The sequence below is a fragment of the Opisthorchis viverrini genome, assembly GCF_000715545.1.
Source record: "Opisthorchis viverrini unplaced genomic scaffold opera_v5_14, whole genome shotgun sequence".
Taxonomy (NCBI): Eukaryota; Metazoa; Platyhelminthes; class Trematoda; order Opisthorchiida; family Opisthorchiidae; genus Opisthorchis; species Opisthorchis viverrini.
This window is the reverse complement of record NW_008751670.1, coordinates 11940-28182: the sequence shown is the minus strand read 5'-3', so window position 1 is coordinate 28182 and position 16243 is coordinate 11940. Positions and strand designations below refer to the sequence as shown.

General features: G+C 47.4%; 2 protein-coding genes across 2 annotated transcripts in view; one reads left to right on the top strand and one right to left on the bottom strand.

The window, feature by feature from the left end:
• The window catches only part of T265_01280 (hypothetical protein), a gene marked incomplete at both ends in the record, with an annotated part of 14760 nt that extends 4917 nt beyond the window's left edge, over positions 1-9843 (top strand). Inside the window, 2 exons of the mRNA XM_009165286.1 lie at positions 7869-8304; positions 9501-9843. Of these exons, the coding sequence (XP_009163550.1) occupies positions 7869-8304; positions 9501-9843 (779 nt within the window). The remainder of the gene's footprint in view (positions 1-7868; positions 8305-9500) is intronic.
• On the bottom strand, positions 1315-2857 carry T265_01281 (hypothetical protein; the record flags this gene model as incomplete). Its single annotated transcript, XM_009165287.1, has 2 exons — positions 1315-1599; positions 2795-2857. 2 exons carry the CDS (start codon positions 2855-2857, stop codon positions 1315-1317), a joined length of 348 nt encoding a protein of 115 aa, XP_009163551.1.
• Positions 9844-16243: the final 6400 nt, after the last annotated feature.

The window sequence follows — 16243 nt, the reverse complement described above, 5'->3', positions numbered from 1 at the left end:
CGTATATATAATGTACAAACCTTATGGTTGTAAGGCAGTGAAGCACCAGTAGCAACACTGATGTTGCTGTCCTTGATGATGATGACTTTTGGTTGGTTTCCGATGGCTTCTCATTGGGACTAAATCTCTATTAGCAGTCTTCGGCTGCAATGGAGGACGCGGTTAATCGTCAGCACTTGAGAGGTTGGGTTAGGTCTGTATCCGCGGTCAACGAATGAACCCCAATATCTCGCAGATGAGTGAAAGTGAGTAGCTGTGGTGTGTGGAAGGGCAACAAATCATTCTGGGTTGTCATCTGTCGATGGTAGGTCAAGCAATTGTTCGAAAATTCCCAGGTTTCTGCTTCCGGGTAGGAACGGTAGTTTTACATTGTTAACAAGGTTATCACGTCGCATAGATTTCTCATTCCACGAAGTAAACCATTTCGACCTATCCAGGACGGCCAGAGGTTTCGGTTGCCCCGTAATTCGTGCTTCCGTTGATTAGTGCAGAATCAGGTTGACGATTCCTGGGCTTGGGTTGCAGGAACTAACTCCTGGAGGTCCCTTTCGGGTACTTGGACCACAGCCCCCCGCCAAGACTTACGGTGTTTAATGAAAAGTCTCGATACAGATGCGTTTGGTTCAGGACAAAAGCAGCATTCCAATTATTATGAGGGACACTTGCTGGGTGCTCCATTCGTATGTTACCAGTGAGCATGCGATAAACCCCTCTTCACTTCTGGTGTCCTTCCAAATTAGTCCCCTAAAAGTGTATCAGCGCCACGCGTCTACATGTAGTTGGGATGCCCTCGTCATTTTGGTTTACGTCAGGAACATTTTTTGCTGGAGGTAGTCACGTTCAGTTGGGTAGTCCCGCAAATTTAACATGAACTTGGGAATCCATAATTTATTGAAACCATTTAAAGAGGACTAGGTCCAGAGTGTTAGGATGCATGAGCATGAGAGTCTGAAATGAAAAATATGACGGACAAGCGGTGGTGTTTTTCTTCACTTAGAGATGAAGGCTTATGGTGTCCCCGTTCACATGGATTATTATCACTTGGGTGCTTCCTAATTATCCCGCCAACACCCGAATAAACAAACCGGAAAGTTGCTGGTCGTTCGTATTGCATAGCGTTCTTTCTGTTTCGGTATGACTTACGACCTGCAAGGCCCGTTATACTTTAATAGTTAGGCCGCTACAACACTACATTCTCGTGCAATTTTGTTGATTTCTTCGAGGTCAGTTTGGGAAAGTCGAAGAACACATCTCGAATCGACCGTGTTCTGCATGAAATTTTTCGGTGACAAGTGCGCTTAATGACAGGTTCTGTTAACGGTGATTCACCAAGTTGTATCGACTGGCCTGTGGTCTGCACGCGTTTGTGTAAGTTGTGTTCCATTCAGTTGATCGACCGCACCGGGCGATCTTGAACTCACTGCCAACTAGATGTCTGGGTGTTTCACTCTGTTGAAGGTAGACCCCACGAAGGGTTCCTTGGTGGTAATCGCCATCGAAGCTGATGCCATTTGCCGTGCGTATTCGAAGCAGGTGATGCCGTAGCAGTGGGTGACTTACACCTGACAAGCCGCTTTGTCGGTACTTGGAAGCATCCGGCTGTAGAAAAACGAATAAATACTGGCCATGCCGTCACACATGATCGCACCGAGATTTCAATATGCGTTTGCTGTGGTTCTTTTTTTTCACTCTGTAATGAACCCTGAATCCGGCCAAAGAATGACGTCTTGAGAGTGTTGCGCTTGGGCCACATTGTTCGGATAACCGCATGTCGTTAGAAACGTCTCCAGATGGAATAACAGGTGATAATTTCATGTGTGCTCTGCCTCTTCATCGTAAAATCCTACTCTGGACTTTCCTGCTCTCTTTTCCTCCTTTGGAACAAAGGTCTCAATTTTGTTGGTAGGTTCGCTTTTCTTCTGGCCGTGTAAACGGCAACGGGGGTTGACAGTTGAAGACATGATTAAATCAAGCTAAGGAAGGCACTCGTTTGTTCACATCATCTTAGCGCCCTAAATGAGTGTCACAGGGTTAGCCCTTGCGTAACCTTTGGTTTGACCCTAAATGTTTCCAGATGTCAGGTCACTTGTTGATAAATCGTTGGCGGTAACGCGAAATGGAAGTGGTCATCGTCAAGTCGCAACCTTTCGGGTCAGCGCGGCCTTCCCTTCTGCAGAAGGCAACGGACCTCATTTTCCATCGCTACAACTTGCTGGACCGACCAGCTAACACACACTGGGACTAAGTTGATTGGAGTTTGTAAAGAATGCTGAATAAGTGACTTTTCCAAGGCGGTACAGGATGGTTTTGCGAGGTTTATGATGTATGCTGTTGACCGTCTTTGGGAGTATAGGGATTCTTTCGACAAGACCACATCTTAAAACTCTCTTCATGATTGTGAAGCGGTTGAGCACCAGTTGACACTGTCGATGTAATAGCGTCCGCGTTGACAGATACGAGGAATGACTTAATATGCGTCTGCTCAGGTTCGCGGTCACCTGTCGGGGGACGCGTCTGGCCATTGCGTATTTTACTAGCGTCCAGGTGTGGAACACCACTAGAAAGGAATATATCATCGCCTCCAAACCGTAGTACTGTTCTCGGTCACTAACCGCACAGCATTGTTGATTACCCCCTTCAGAGGTATCCTGACACGTGACCGTTGAAACGGTTTGTGGCAGAAGTCTGCTTGCTTGTGCTTCCATTGGGAGCCACATCGTTCCTTGAAGGTTTGGCGGTGGATCTCACCAGCTTCATAGTTCGTGCTAATAGAAGTCTGCTAGTGGAGCCTTACCGTCATTTTCTTGTGGACAGTATCATGCTGTGATTCATGTGAAGCCAGACTCAAAGCCGCCATGTGACCAGGTGTGCACAGCCTTATTCCCAAACTGGTACCACAGCTTCTGCAGAGTCTCCCGCCGATAACGTTGGTAGTCTGGACCCTCATGCAACTAGCTATCCTACCTCCGTCCCGGTTATTGGCCGTACTTTAGATTACAATAATAATATTAGATCGTAGCACGTCACTGTCTGCACTGAGCGTCGCAGTGTACATTACTTGTGATGATGACGCTCGGATTGCGGTTATAGGTCGAGTCTTCATGACGTGCACAACGGACGCTTGTGAAGTTAAGCTGTCACGCTAGCCACTTTGGTGTGAGCTTACAATGCAGGAAAAAAATGCGCAACCTGGTGGTATCCTAGCCCTCATGCTTCCTTTGGGGTGGCATGGCAGCTAGGCACCGAAACGATGTTACAGCCGAACGCTTATTATGGGAAAGAAGTTTGCTTCAGTTGGTCGGATGCGTGTTTCTTGGTGTCTTGGAGTACCCACTTCTGCTGTCTTTTATGTTTCGGTTTGTTTAGGTGTGGTTATTCTGTTTCAAATTAATTAGGTGAAGTATGTTACTTCAGTCATTCATTGACCATAAAGACGCATACATCTGAAAACCGTCGTTAAAATTTATCCTGCTCACAAAATTCGGAGACGGGACTCCGAATATGGGCTGGGTTGCACCCCCACACGATTCTCTTGCACCGTGGTTGTGAAGGCAATTATCACATAATTGCGTATTGATTTCTGAAACACCACAGTCGGCGGATGGGGGTGTTCAGATGGATATTTTTTTCCGTCTGACACTCGAACACCTGAACTTTGCCTCGTTAGCTTGCGTTCCTTGTCGGGAGGCTACATCGAGCTAAGGTTCTATGACCTCGCTAAATCTGTGGGTGTTGTCAAGCAGCACGAGAGTGGATAGCACGATGGCTCTATTCAGGAAAACGTGTTTCAAATTGTTAGTATTTGAGACAGCTATAATCCTGTGATCTGCTTTCGTATCCTGCTGGAGATTGGGTCAATAGTTTTGTGATTCTATCAACACTAACATCTTGGTTGTATCGAATATAGCTTCTCCTGCCCGATTCGTTTTTGAGGGGCTGAGTATTCGAGTTCAGACAATAGGCTAGTATCGTTTAATTCCTCGTTTTGAGTTGGCCAAACTTGAATTCAATATTCTTTCCGCTTCTCTAAATTACTTTTTTGCCTCTCGTTGTTTCAGTCCGCGCTGGTGCTCACGGAGTCGCTGGCAGTTGATCACATGAAGATGGGTCTTCGGAAGCAGACCGGAATGTGCAAGCGTCCTTGAATGCGCTCCAGCGTGCTCCTGTTCCGTCCTTTTAAGAAGGACCCTTAGAATCGCATTTAGCATACTCACCAAAGATGTACGCACTTGCCTAGAGGGTTAGCCAGAGACCTGCAGCATGTTGGCAGGCGGTGTGCAGTAGCTCTTGTATACACTGGACTAGAAGAGTCATATGCATCATAAACAACACCACATGGTCCAAACGTTATTAGCATCGGGGAATGGCATGCTTACTGTTGGTCTCCTGATCAACCAGTTATCGGGTTAGTTTTGGGGGCAATGGAATAGGCAGATATATGCACACGATATACTGTCTGAGTTCGTTTGTATGTGCTTAGCACCCTTTCCACACACACACACACAGTTCAGCAATGCCCACAAGCGTTTATTCCAGGTTACTTTTTTGGAACTCAAACCAAACTGTGTTGTCGAAAGGATTCCTTAAATAGCTTCACTGATACCCCGAGATAGCCGTTTCGCCTGTTAACCGTTCATGGTCATGCGCTGCGTTCGGAGTGCCTAGAAAATGCAACCAAGGCAACAGGTATGCAGTCCGACGTAACTCTGACCATGTTTCCAGGCAAGACTAAGTAAAATCCAATATTACCCCGCTCCCCCTTTCGTGGAATGTTATTTTTACTAGGTTTTTATTTACTGGTCATATCTGTGAAATGCGTAGCTTTCACGTACTTCGGTCCAGTATGCCAATAAATGCTTTGTGGTCCTGATTCTTTTCACTCTGATGCAGCGGGTGCTTTGGGACATACGAAGTGTGGAGGCTTGTTCATTTCGCATCAAGCCAGCTGGATTAAATATAGTTGGAGATGTTCCATGCCACCAACCATAGTAGGTTCGCGGTTGGTGGCCTGTACCCCGTTAATGTACATGTGTAGTTCCGGAGCATTGGTTTCGAATGACGTTCCCTTTTTCTCATCGTATTCTGTAATGTTCTGGCGATCATTTTTCCCAAATATAGGTGGAGTTACGGAAAATCAGTAGATGGGACAGACTAATCTAAAAGAACGGGAAAATTTTGTTTGTCAAACCCAACTGACTGGGTTCGTATTCTGTGTGCGAGGCGTTTTTCCCGTTTACCGGTGTGTCGATTGTCTGAAGCAATTAAGGTGCTTTTATCCTACTGGCCGCGAAGTGGTCGAGACCCTTCGTTCTGTAGCTCTAAGGCAGCTTTATACCTATTCCCTGACAGTCTGTCGTCCTCGACGCATGTCCTACTGGGAGTGGCCACTACCTGTGCCGATGGGTTCACATTGCCGGTCAAACTAACTTATCTGTCCTGCTCCACTCTTGCGCTTTTGAAGGGACGGCTTCCAATCGGTCGATCGCTCGTATGACTTCTCGGGGGAGATGCTGGCAGTCTTGATGTCGGGTTGCTAGGGTGTCTGCGCGGGACGTTGTCCCTCCTGTTTTCTGTAGTTTCCTTCGGCTTAGCGTGCCCCGAGGAAGTATTTGCACTCACCCACCCAGTAGCTCACAACCACGGTTACAGTCGACCTTAGTGTCTTAGTGCCGTATGGTCGCACAGCGCGATTCGTTCGAACTCGATGTTGGTTGGGTTCGGAACTAATGCAGCTAGAATGAAGCAAACTGCGTTCTGTGTTGCTGCTTATCGCGTTCCGTAATTGGCAAGCTGGTAACATGCACAGGATTGTCCGGTAGTACTAAGTATGAAACACGTTTGTGGGAGATTACTTCTCCAGGGGCCTCGCAAATCCAGTCGGCGACTGTGCTATGCTAATTTCAGCACATTGTTTTTTTCATTTTGGGTGGAATTTAGATGGGACTCCAGCGGGTGATATTCCACGTGGCGGCTGTTGGTCGCCGGCACAAGTTTCCGTCACTGGCCATTCGGGTTTCTGGCTTAATTTCTCTGAAACTGTCCGGTCAACATCGCCGTTGATCAACCGACGGTGGCTTACGCAGTCAGCTCCTCAATACGTGACATGGCCACGCATTTCCGTGGATATCGGACATCTGGCTGATATACTCTCAACAGAAGGGAATTTCTGCATTAAAAGTGTTGAGAAGTCTACATAAAATCAACTCCTTGGTTAAGGGGGTATAATTCGAGTGTGAGATGGTCTATTTTATTCAAGCGGCAATCACCCTATCAAGGAAAGGTTTTGATGTCCAATGAGGTCCTCACGAGATGGACCAAGTGGTTAGAGCGTGAATTTACTGACCGGATGGTCCGTGGTTCGAACACGACCTCTGCTTTTCGACTTCCCCTGTCTTGGCTTGGGTAACCTGACAGTATACCAGCCCTCGTGCTTCCTTCATGCGGCATGGCAGCTAGGCGCCGAAAGGGTGCTACAGCTGAAAGATGAGGTCCTCACGAGGAAACCGTTGTGTGACGGTTTCCGCACCTGAGCGATCCATGGGGCTTTCCTGGGGAGTGTTCGCGTCACTCACAGACTCACACCGCGTTGGTCGGTGGTTAGGCGTCTGACGGATACGGTCCTCCGGGTTAGAGCCTGGAACATGTGGCGACTTGTTCCGTAGGAACGGTAATGCATTTGCGTTCCCCGCCATGCACCGCAGCCTTGCGGTCAGGCTTTTGAGCCAAAGGCTTTAGTTGAGAACCCTAATCGTCCTCCTGTTTAGCTGTGGGCGCCCTGGATGAATAACCGACTGCCGGTCGTTTCGATTCCGATCACGCGCTCGTCCGGATTCGCTTCTCTATGTTTTCCGGGGCCGCGTATGGTGCGTGCGCAAATCGCCTAGCAATTGAAAGAGTGACAGATGGGAATTTCGCCTGTGGTACGGCACCACCAGGTGCGCGCAAGCACTTGATATCAGATCGAACGGTGGCACTGCTTAAATCTCGGAGAACTATCCTAGCCAGTCCCGAACATGACCTGGTGCGACGAATTATCAAACGTCCAGTGAAAAGGAGCGTGCGAGCCGACCATGAAGTATGGTGGACACAGAAAGCCAAAGAAATGGAAGAGGCCCCGGAAGCCGGTAATGCCCGAAGATTATTTCAGTTGATCAATGCGACCGGTCCCCGGAAACGACCTGTGAGCGAAACCATCAAGGATCGGAAAGGAATGGTCATCTTAAATAAAGAGGGACGCCTCGACCGGTGGGTCGAATGCTTCGAACAGCAGTTACCGTGGTCTTTCATCTGGGGTCCACAGTTGACGTGGAACCCCGGACGGTGAAAGGGGAACTACCTACGGCTTTGGAGGCTTATGATTGAATATGTTCTCTCAAGCGCCATCAAGCTTCTGGTCCGGATGACCTCCCAACCGCATTGTTCAAAGACTAGGGTGAAGTCCTCAATCAGCGCTTGTGGCAATCACCCTATCAAGGAAAGGTTTTGATGTCCAACGAGGTCCTCACGAGATGGACCAAGTGGTTAGAGCGTGAATTTACTGACCGGATGGTCCGTGGTTCGAACACGACCTCTGCTTTTCGACTTCCCCTGTCTTGGCTTGGGTAACCTGACAGTATACCAGCCCTCGTGCTTCCTTCATGCGGCATGGCAGCTAGGCGCCGAAAGGGTGCTACAGCTGAAAGATGAAAGATGAGGTCCTCACGAGGAAACCGTTGTGTGACGGTTTCCGCACCTGAGCGATCCATGGGGCTTTCCTGGGGAGTGTTCGCGTCACTCACAGACTCATACCGGGTTGGTCGGTGGTTAGGCGTCTGACGGATACGGTCCTCCGGGTTAGAGCCTGGAACATGTGGCGACTTGTTCCGTAGGAACACGCGCTCGTCCGGATTCGCTTCTCTCTATGTTTTCCGGGGCCGCGTATGGTGCGCGGGCAAATCGCCTAGCAATTGAAAGAGAGACAGATGGGAATTGCGCCTGTGGTACGGCACCACCAGGTGCGCGCAAGCACTTGATATCAGATCGAACGGTGGCACTGCTTAAATCTCGGAGAACTATCCTAGCCAGTCCCGAACATGACCTGGTGCGACGAATTATCAAACGTCCAGTGAAAAGGAGCGTGCGAGCCGACCATGAAGTATGGTGGACACAGAAAGCCAAAGAAATGGAAGAGGCCCCGGAAGCCGGTAATGCCCGAAGATTATTTCAGTTGATCAATGCGACCGGTCCCCGGAAACGACCTGTGAGCGAAACCATCAAGGATCGGAAAGGAATGGTCATCTTAAATAAAGAGGGACGCCTCGACCGGTGGGTCGAATGCTTCGAACAGCAGTTACCGTGGTCTTTCATCTGGGGTCCACAGTTGACGTGGAACCCCGGACGGTGAAAGTGGAACTACCTACGGCTTTGGAGGCTTATGATTGAATATGTTCTCTCAAGCGCCATCAAGCTTCTGGTCCGGATGACCTCCCAACCGCATTGTTCAAAGACTAGGGTGAAGTCCTCAATCAGCGCTTGTCTGATCTGTTTACTTGAATTTGGGGAAAGGAGTCTGGCCCAGACAACTGGGTGGAGTAGGTGATGGTGCCCATATCCAAAAAAAGGGGGCTCGTAATGAGTGTAGTAACCGCAGGGGTGTCAGCTTGATCGCCGTACTAACGAGACTGTTGACGTCACTTTTGCTTCGTCGCTTTACGGCGACTTGTGAGACACTGACTTAAGGGTAGAAAGAAGGATTCCGGTCTGGTAGGGGTTGCGTTGACCAAATATTTACACTCCGTCGAGTGCTAAAATAACGCCATACATATGAGCGGTCTATAATTCTAGTGTTCCTGGATTTCCGAGGCGCATTCGACTCGGTTGGTCGGCCTGTCCACCAAAAAATGCCCCGGAAGTTTGTGAACGTAATGAGCTCCTTGTATTTTCGGACTTCCGGACGTGTCAGGGTATATAGTAAGATCTCCAAAAGGTTCCCTACGCAATGCGGTCTATGCCAGGGATGCACACCTTTCCTTTCCAGCTTCGTGATGGATGGAATAATAAGACGAGTGTTCAAATAACCTGTGAAGAAAACCCTGTCGATCTGGAATATGCAGGCGGCATCGTTCTCCTGTGCAAAGAGGAGAAGGCGCTAGTGTTTTTGGATAAACTGACCAAGGTCATCCCGTCTCTTGGTATGCACTTTGCACCCACAAAGTGTAAGGTAATGCTTGTGGACGTACAGTCACGGAACACACCACTTATATACAGGGAGAGGTACTGGAGGTTGTGGAGCGTTTTACGTATCTTGGGATTTGTATTAGTTCTGATTGTAGTGTGACGGATGAGGTGAAAGCGCGAATCTGCAAGGCTCAGGTTGCGTCTGCTAATTTGAGACCCCTATGCCATCAGAATGGTTTATCCCTGAATCTCAAGATACGTCTGTATCAAGGACAGCAAGGTCTGTTTTGTTGTGTGGCTGTGAGACTTGGCCTGTTCGAGCAGCGGAACTGAGAGTTTTTCAGCTGTTCGACAATCGTCTCAGAACCTTCGCTCATGCGGGTTGGTGTCGGCGAATCCATATTAATACAATTAGACAGCGCGTCTTCGGTTGTGCGACGGGTACTCCCTTTGAAGAATGTGTCCAGCACCGGAAACTGCGTTGGTTTGCCGAAGAGGGTACTATTTTCCGTGCCCAATTCAGAGTGGCGTAAACATAGAGGTTACCAACCCTTGACTTGGCAGAGGCGTATGAAGGATGTCGCAAAACGCTCGGGTGTTGTCGGTGCTACTTGCCTTCCAGGATGGCGACCGCGTGATCCACACTCTGCCTGGTTGGAGACACTACAAGATATGGCCGCCAGCTGATGTTAGTGGCGTTCTTGTTGTCAGTTTCTATCCAGGTCGCCTGAGTAAACGGTTGGAGGCATGGGCACCTCGTAATGATTGTGGTGAGCTAGCACCAACTCCCGCCCTCGTCCACCTTTACTCTTCTTTACAATAAGGCTTTCAAGTAAATCACAGTTGTATGGCAGTGAAGCGTCGGTTTTGAAAACTGATGTCATGCTGTCGATGATGATGTGCACTTCAGAGAACATCTGCTGTCAACCGACCGAGCTTCAGCCGATTTCGTCGCAGTGGACTTGTAGTTAATTGACCTCGTTGCTGAACTTATGATAATGTGGGCACAGCCCCGTGTTCCAGTTCACACATTGAAGGAGCTCGTCGCCAGATGATACTTGGATTTCTGTCTCAATCCAGCCAAGGTTATATGTGGTGTCACCTGGTCTCCAGAAATGAGTCTGACAACTTCAGCTTTCTCAGATTGGATCGGTCAGTGGACACCTTGCTTCGCAGATTCCCGATAGTCATCCAGGTTTGGTGGTTATCACTAGGACGACAGAGGCTGGAACTGGAATGTTAAGTCTCATCCAGTGTCTCAGTTTGGTGACTGATAATGAGGGAAGAATCGTAGAGTACGAGTAAGTAAGACCAGTAGAAAACCACATGGTGCGCATCACCCATGTAAGAAAGGCAAAATGGATCTACGGGCGTTGAAGATAAAGATAATTACACAAGGAGGACTCGCTACTAGGCCTGCGGTAAAGCGGTATAACGTGATGGCCGACTGAATGTAAGCTGGCCAGGAACGCTCGATGACGCAATACTTCCTGTCGGCCGTACGATTTCAGTGGAAGAATCGCCTGTATGGCTTAAGGAACCAATATTTCGGATGCACCATTTGTTAGTAAGGAACTTTCAGCTTCTGAGTTTTCTCGTTGGCCACATGAGTCCAAGACGTGGAGTACAAATGTATGTCTTAAGAAAGGCTGGGATGCTATTATAAGCGAAAGAAAAGTGAAGGACTCCAGTTAAGTGGCATTAAGGAGTCTTCTGCTCACCATAGCTGAATCATGAAACATCGGCTCTTGTGGTGTCAGCATTTTTCGGGTTCAACAGTTGTTAAGGCCGCAACGTCCACTTGCGGTTACATAGGAGTCGGAGAAACTCAGCGGACTGAGCCGTACTATCGTGAATGCGGATCCGGGGCCATTTGTCCCTCTACATGCCCACCGATTCTATTCAGTGGGCCTGCTTAAGACGGAAAACAGGTTTAAATTATCGAAGCGATTAAGGATTCGATAACGAGATTCTCTGGTCCATGATAGCGTCGGCCTACCCGGTCATCTGTGTTACGAGTAGGGGACAGCCCTCAGAAGGGTGTGATTAGATAAGACCCTCCGGTCAGCAAAGATCGGTGCTAGTCGGTGAGTTGTGGACGTATCATGCTAAACTGTGTTAATTTCCTAGCGCCATGGATGATGTGCAAGAGTACACCTTAAAACGGGCGAATGATGAGGAAGCTTATATTTAGTCGTACAAATCACGGGCGATGAAATCGTCAAGTGAGAGCTAATAAGTTGAAAGCAGGGAAGTAAACTGATGACACTTGTATTTCTGCCATGTGGCGTTTCGTACATTACCTCCCGACGCAATGAATGATTGACAGTAAGCTACATGATGTCTGCACTTAGTGTGTGTTGTGGTATCAACTGGCTGAAGTGCTGTGCATTAAGCCAGGTGGCAGAGGTGAGGGTCTGACAAGTGGGCTTTCACATAATGTAAATGCAGTGGCTACCATATGTGGAGAAGAAACCTCGGGATGAAGAGCAGTCGTAACACTGATATGGCGAATTTCCAAGACCACAGGACGAAAATGACGCCCATTTTTTGATACTGAGCACAGAGAGAAACGCTGATTGATTAAATAGATAACATTAACGTGGGCCGATACGCATGAATAGCATAGGTTGTCGAACTTTGTGACCGTGTCAGTTGATTACGGCGAGTTGAGGGTTCGAGAAGCCATAGGCTCGATGGAATAGAGCCCCCAGACAACGAGTTTGGTGACTGGGGTGACACGGATATGGGGACATTTTCGAACTATTTTGAATTTAACACCAATAACACAGGGGTTAACCCGTGTTTGCCGTTTCCGTTAGGGACGAACGTCTCTTCTGAATATCTAAGAACGAGTTTTGGTCCTATATGCAGAATCTGGGTTGGTTTCGTATCCCAATCTGTTCTCAAGTGTGGAGCTGGTATGCAACTTGTTAGGCCACTACACAGAACCATGTTGTGTCCAAGTTCGTAGCGGTTTTAGCTACCGCGCGTGGTCGCACAGCCGGTCAATTTAGTTGTCATAAAACGACTAGTCGGGCCAATGCACTTTTGTCTCACCCTGGAGACGAAGGCAGTACTCATACAAAACCTTACGGGGAAAATGTCTACACCAGGTTTCACAGTCTGGGAGACTTGTTAGGGCAAATGAAACACCCAGGCGATCATGAAAGGTTCCTATGCGCAAAGTGCCTACTCACACTTAATGTGGAAAGCTTGACTGATGGTTTGCTACCGAGTGATAGACTGGCCAATGTTACTGAAACTCTGAGTATTCAATACGTTAGCAAGAGCACATTCGAGGTGCGAGCGGTCAACCGTAGTTACAACGGCAGGACAGTAGGACCTGTGTTCTGCGGATGCTCGTGCGACAATCTTGGAGGAACAATCCGATAGTGGAGTGTTCTTCAGCCAGCTGGAAAAGCAGTTAGTGTGGTTCAAAAGACAGACGGCACCTTCTGGTGTTGGCCAGATACCAACTAGGTGCGAGAATGCACCAGGTGTCGCAAACTGTCCCAGAATGCACCTAGTATGATGGTGCACTGTAGGGTGCTGGCATTACAGACTGACCCATAATCATTTTGTAATATCTTCCTCACCTTAGATCGTACGAGACAGCCGGTAAGATAGAGCTGTAGTACCTCGGTGACCACGTGGCAAGGTATGTACTATCACAATTCACGGGGTTGTTCAGACCAAAAGGCATGGGGAGGAACTTTCAACTGGGGTCTCGGGAATATCTGTCTCAGTGACCTAAATCTTTTGAAATATCCAAAACCGATCAGTTATGCACACCTCTGAAAGCCTGTTTCGCATCGAGCAGCTATTCTGAGTCGTGGTATTATTCAGTGTGCGGTTATCGAAGCAGGGGAGCCAGTGGCCTGGGTTCTTTTGAAGCGTTGTATGGAACAGCGACATCCGAAGTGTTGCTAATGGATGACTGATTCCAAGAAGAAGCACCTAATCGGACGTCCTAAGTGCTGGCAGGTTTGACAGGCAGTCATCTGAGGGAAATACTGGGCGCAGCTGAGATTGCCGCAGCAGATCTCGTCTCATACTAGTGAATGAAATTTCGGGGTGATGAGAAACTCAAAATATGCAGGGCGAAGTCACAAACTGATGTATAGGAGCCTACAACCAGCGAAGCGGATTCGTGTACCATCCGTGGCTTTCAGTGCGACAGAGTTGACAGATTGGTCATCTAACCACACTGACCTCGGTTCCCGTATTTTCTTACCGAGGCGTTGTCCGGAAAATGTAAGGAATCTTGGGCTGCGGACATCACGAACATGCGCAAATAGTTTATCTTCCTCATTAAAGGGACTGATGCTATGTCGTAGGAACTTCCTCAGTGTGAACAAACTTTAATGTATTTACAGAGTAGGCCCTACCAGCGATGTGAAGTGGTACCTTTGCGATGGTTGATGGGAATGGATTAGGCCCAGGATGAAATCTCAGTCAGCCGTTTTTCCTCATGCCTTTAATCTCTGCGGTAAGATTGGTCTTTTTGATAAACAAACTCTTGATTTTGTTTCGACACCTTGGATGTTGAAGACGTAGTCGACCATGCCTTTTCTGTGAAGGTCGCTTGCGCGACGGTAGAAGCAGGGGGCGAAGCGGCTTTCGTCTATAAATAGCATCTGTGGCATCTCCAAGAGGTAGCAGTGGTTGCCAAATCACGAGTTCTTATACGAAAGGTGGAATTCTTTGTATCCACAGCTCCTATGTTCCTAGGTATTGTTCGCGAAACTGTCTATTTAGTTTTGTAGTAGTAAGTGTATCAGATGGAGACAAATTATGAAGCCACTTAGTCACCTGCATCCTTGTATGAAAAGTAATGCGTCATACTGGTGTGCGCACCCGGGCGCGTGCAGTTTGAATATCACTACATGTCCGCTTGTAAATGAGTACGCAGAACAGTGTGCCAAGGTCAACCACCGTGGGAACGATCACTTGACTAGTGATACCCATTAGAAATTGGAGACTGTTGACAGCGTATGTATCTGGTGACTGGACTGTGCCTCCTTCCAAAGACCTGAAGAACCAGCGTGCAAGAACAACGGACGGCTCTGTCTGTAAGTATTGTACGATTTAACCTGCAGCTGCGGTGACGTTTATGTAGGCAGAACCGGAGGGTGTCTACGTCAACAAATTGGCGAACATATTCCGAAGTCATTGAGACCGCAAATTACGGTAACTCGCCCAAGGATCGAACAGCCAATCGCTTGTCGCCCCCGGGCGCTTAATTCAAAAGGGTGATCAACCGAACCTGTGGCTTTTGGCTAAATCTCATTGAAAGGAACCTTGCCATGTGTTTGCTAACTGATACGGACCACTTGTCAAAATTAATGCCTGCACACCGACGCCAACTCATCACGCACTGATTATGTCGTCTGAGTTTTGTGATGGAACGTTGACGGCCAAATTGCTCAGCCTAGATAACATAACGACAACCAGCCAACCTGTTCACTGGGCCATTCAAGCAGCAAGTTGTAATGCACAGAAATCTTGGGATGGGATTTAGAAAGACGTGAACAACGGTAATTCGGCGAAATTTTCATTTGATATCATTGCTGCACTCAGATTTATGAAGACACTTCTCTGAACTGTCGGTTGAAATATGGTTTTCGGCACCGAATACTGTTTTTACATACGTAGTCTATGTGCTTGGTTGTTATTGTGAAGCCTGAAGGTAGTGAATAAACTCTTGCTAAGTGTGAAACTCGATAGATAGTCTCACTGGGACCAGCAGCAAAGCAACTGTTTATGTAGTTAGGCCCGCTCCCAATGAACCTCGCAAGTAATCATGGTTTACACTGGTTTTTGGTAGGGTTTCTTGAGCATTCTAACACCAACTTCTGTAATAGCGGAATGAACCGATGGCTGGTACTATGTTCAAGATAAACCAGTCATTGAATTCAGACCTCTGTGGTGAAGTATTTATCCAGGGATTGTAAGAGGAGTTATATGTTCACTGCACCCACTCTTGTTAACTTGTTTGATTGGATACGCCCCCTCAGATTAAAACAAGTAGTGACAAAGGTTCAGACCCCAAGGTGAAATACACTTGTCGAGAGTTTCGTAGATGGTTTGAATCCTAATTTCCTGAAACGCATTTGCCTCCATGTGCAACAGATGTTATGAAACCGTAACCATGGAAAATCGCTCTGGGAAACTATGGAAAAACCCTCATGTAGTACTTCCATTTAGACTTGGGGATAATTTCGAAAGACATGAAATGTCTCTGACAAACAACCAGTAAACTTAACCCAGCTATTAGGATTTCCACACATGGTGAAGTAAATTCTACCCATGTTTTGCAGTCCACTAGCTAAGAAGTAACCAAACGTTGCTACCTATTTCCCCTGGTTAAATTATCATATTTTGTCACCTTCTGCCGGTCGAGTAAGTAGTCCCTAACTCTGGTGTAGTTGGAACAGTACAGTCTAATCCAACGAGGTTAACACGGCGAAATAACCATCATTTATTCACCCACCATATTAATTGGTATTTGGCCACGTTGTGTTACCAAAATCAGTTCGAACTGTTCATGGTAGTCAGCACTTCGGATGTGGTGTCTAGCTAGTACCGGAGGTGTCATTTATTCAGATTTCTTACGGAGTTCATGAATTACATATCAACAATGGTGCAGCTGAGGATGAAACAGTCTTATGCGCCTTTTGTTTCCTCAGTGCAGATTGGTTTTCTTTCACCACTGCTCACAAAATGTAGCATTTGAAGTTACTTCAGTGGTTCCCACAGGTGTATATTTTGTGCGTGTTGTGTTATTGGATAAGTTTTGACAAGATTCGTATAGCTGATCGCGAGTATACTTTAGTTCAGAATAATAACTGACATGTAGTTCAGTTAGTAAGGTACATTCAGGTGTAGCTTTTCTTTCATACATTCCCTGAACTTGTCCAACGTTAAAATTATCGACAAACCCAGAAAGGAACGGGTCATCTTCACTTCGTAGTAGATACTGTAATGTTTGTGGATCCCTGGGATTTTCCAAGAAAACAGTTCTTTAACAGGCGCCTCGTGAAGTTTCTTTCTGATTGCTAAATTCTACAATTCGGACTGAAGA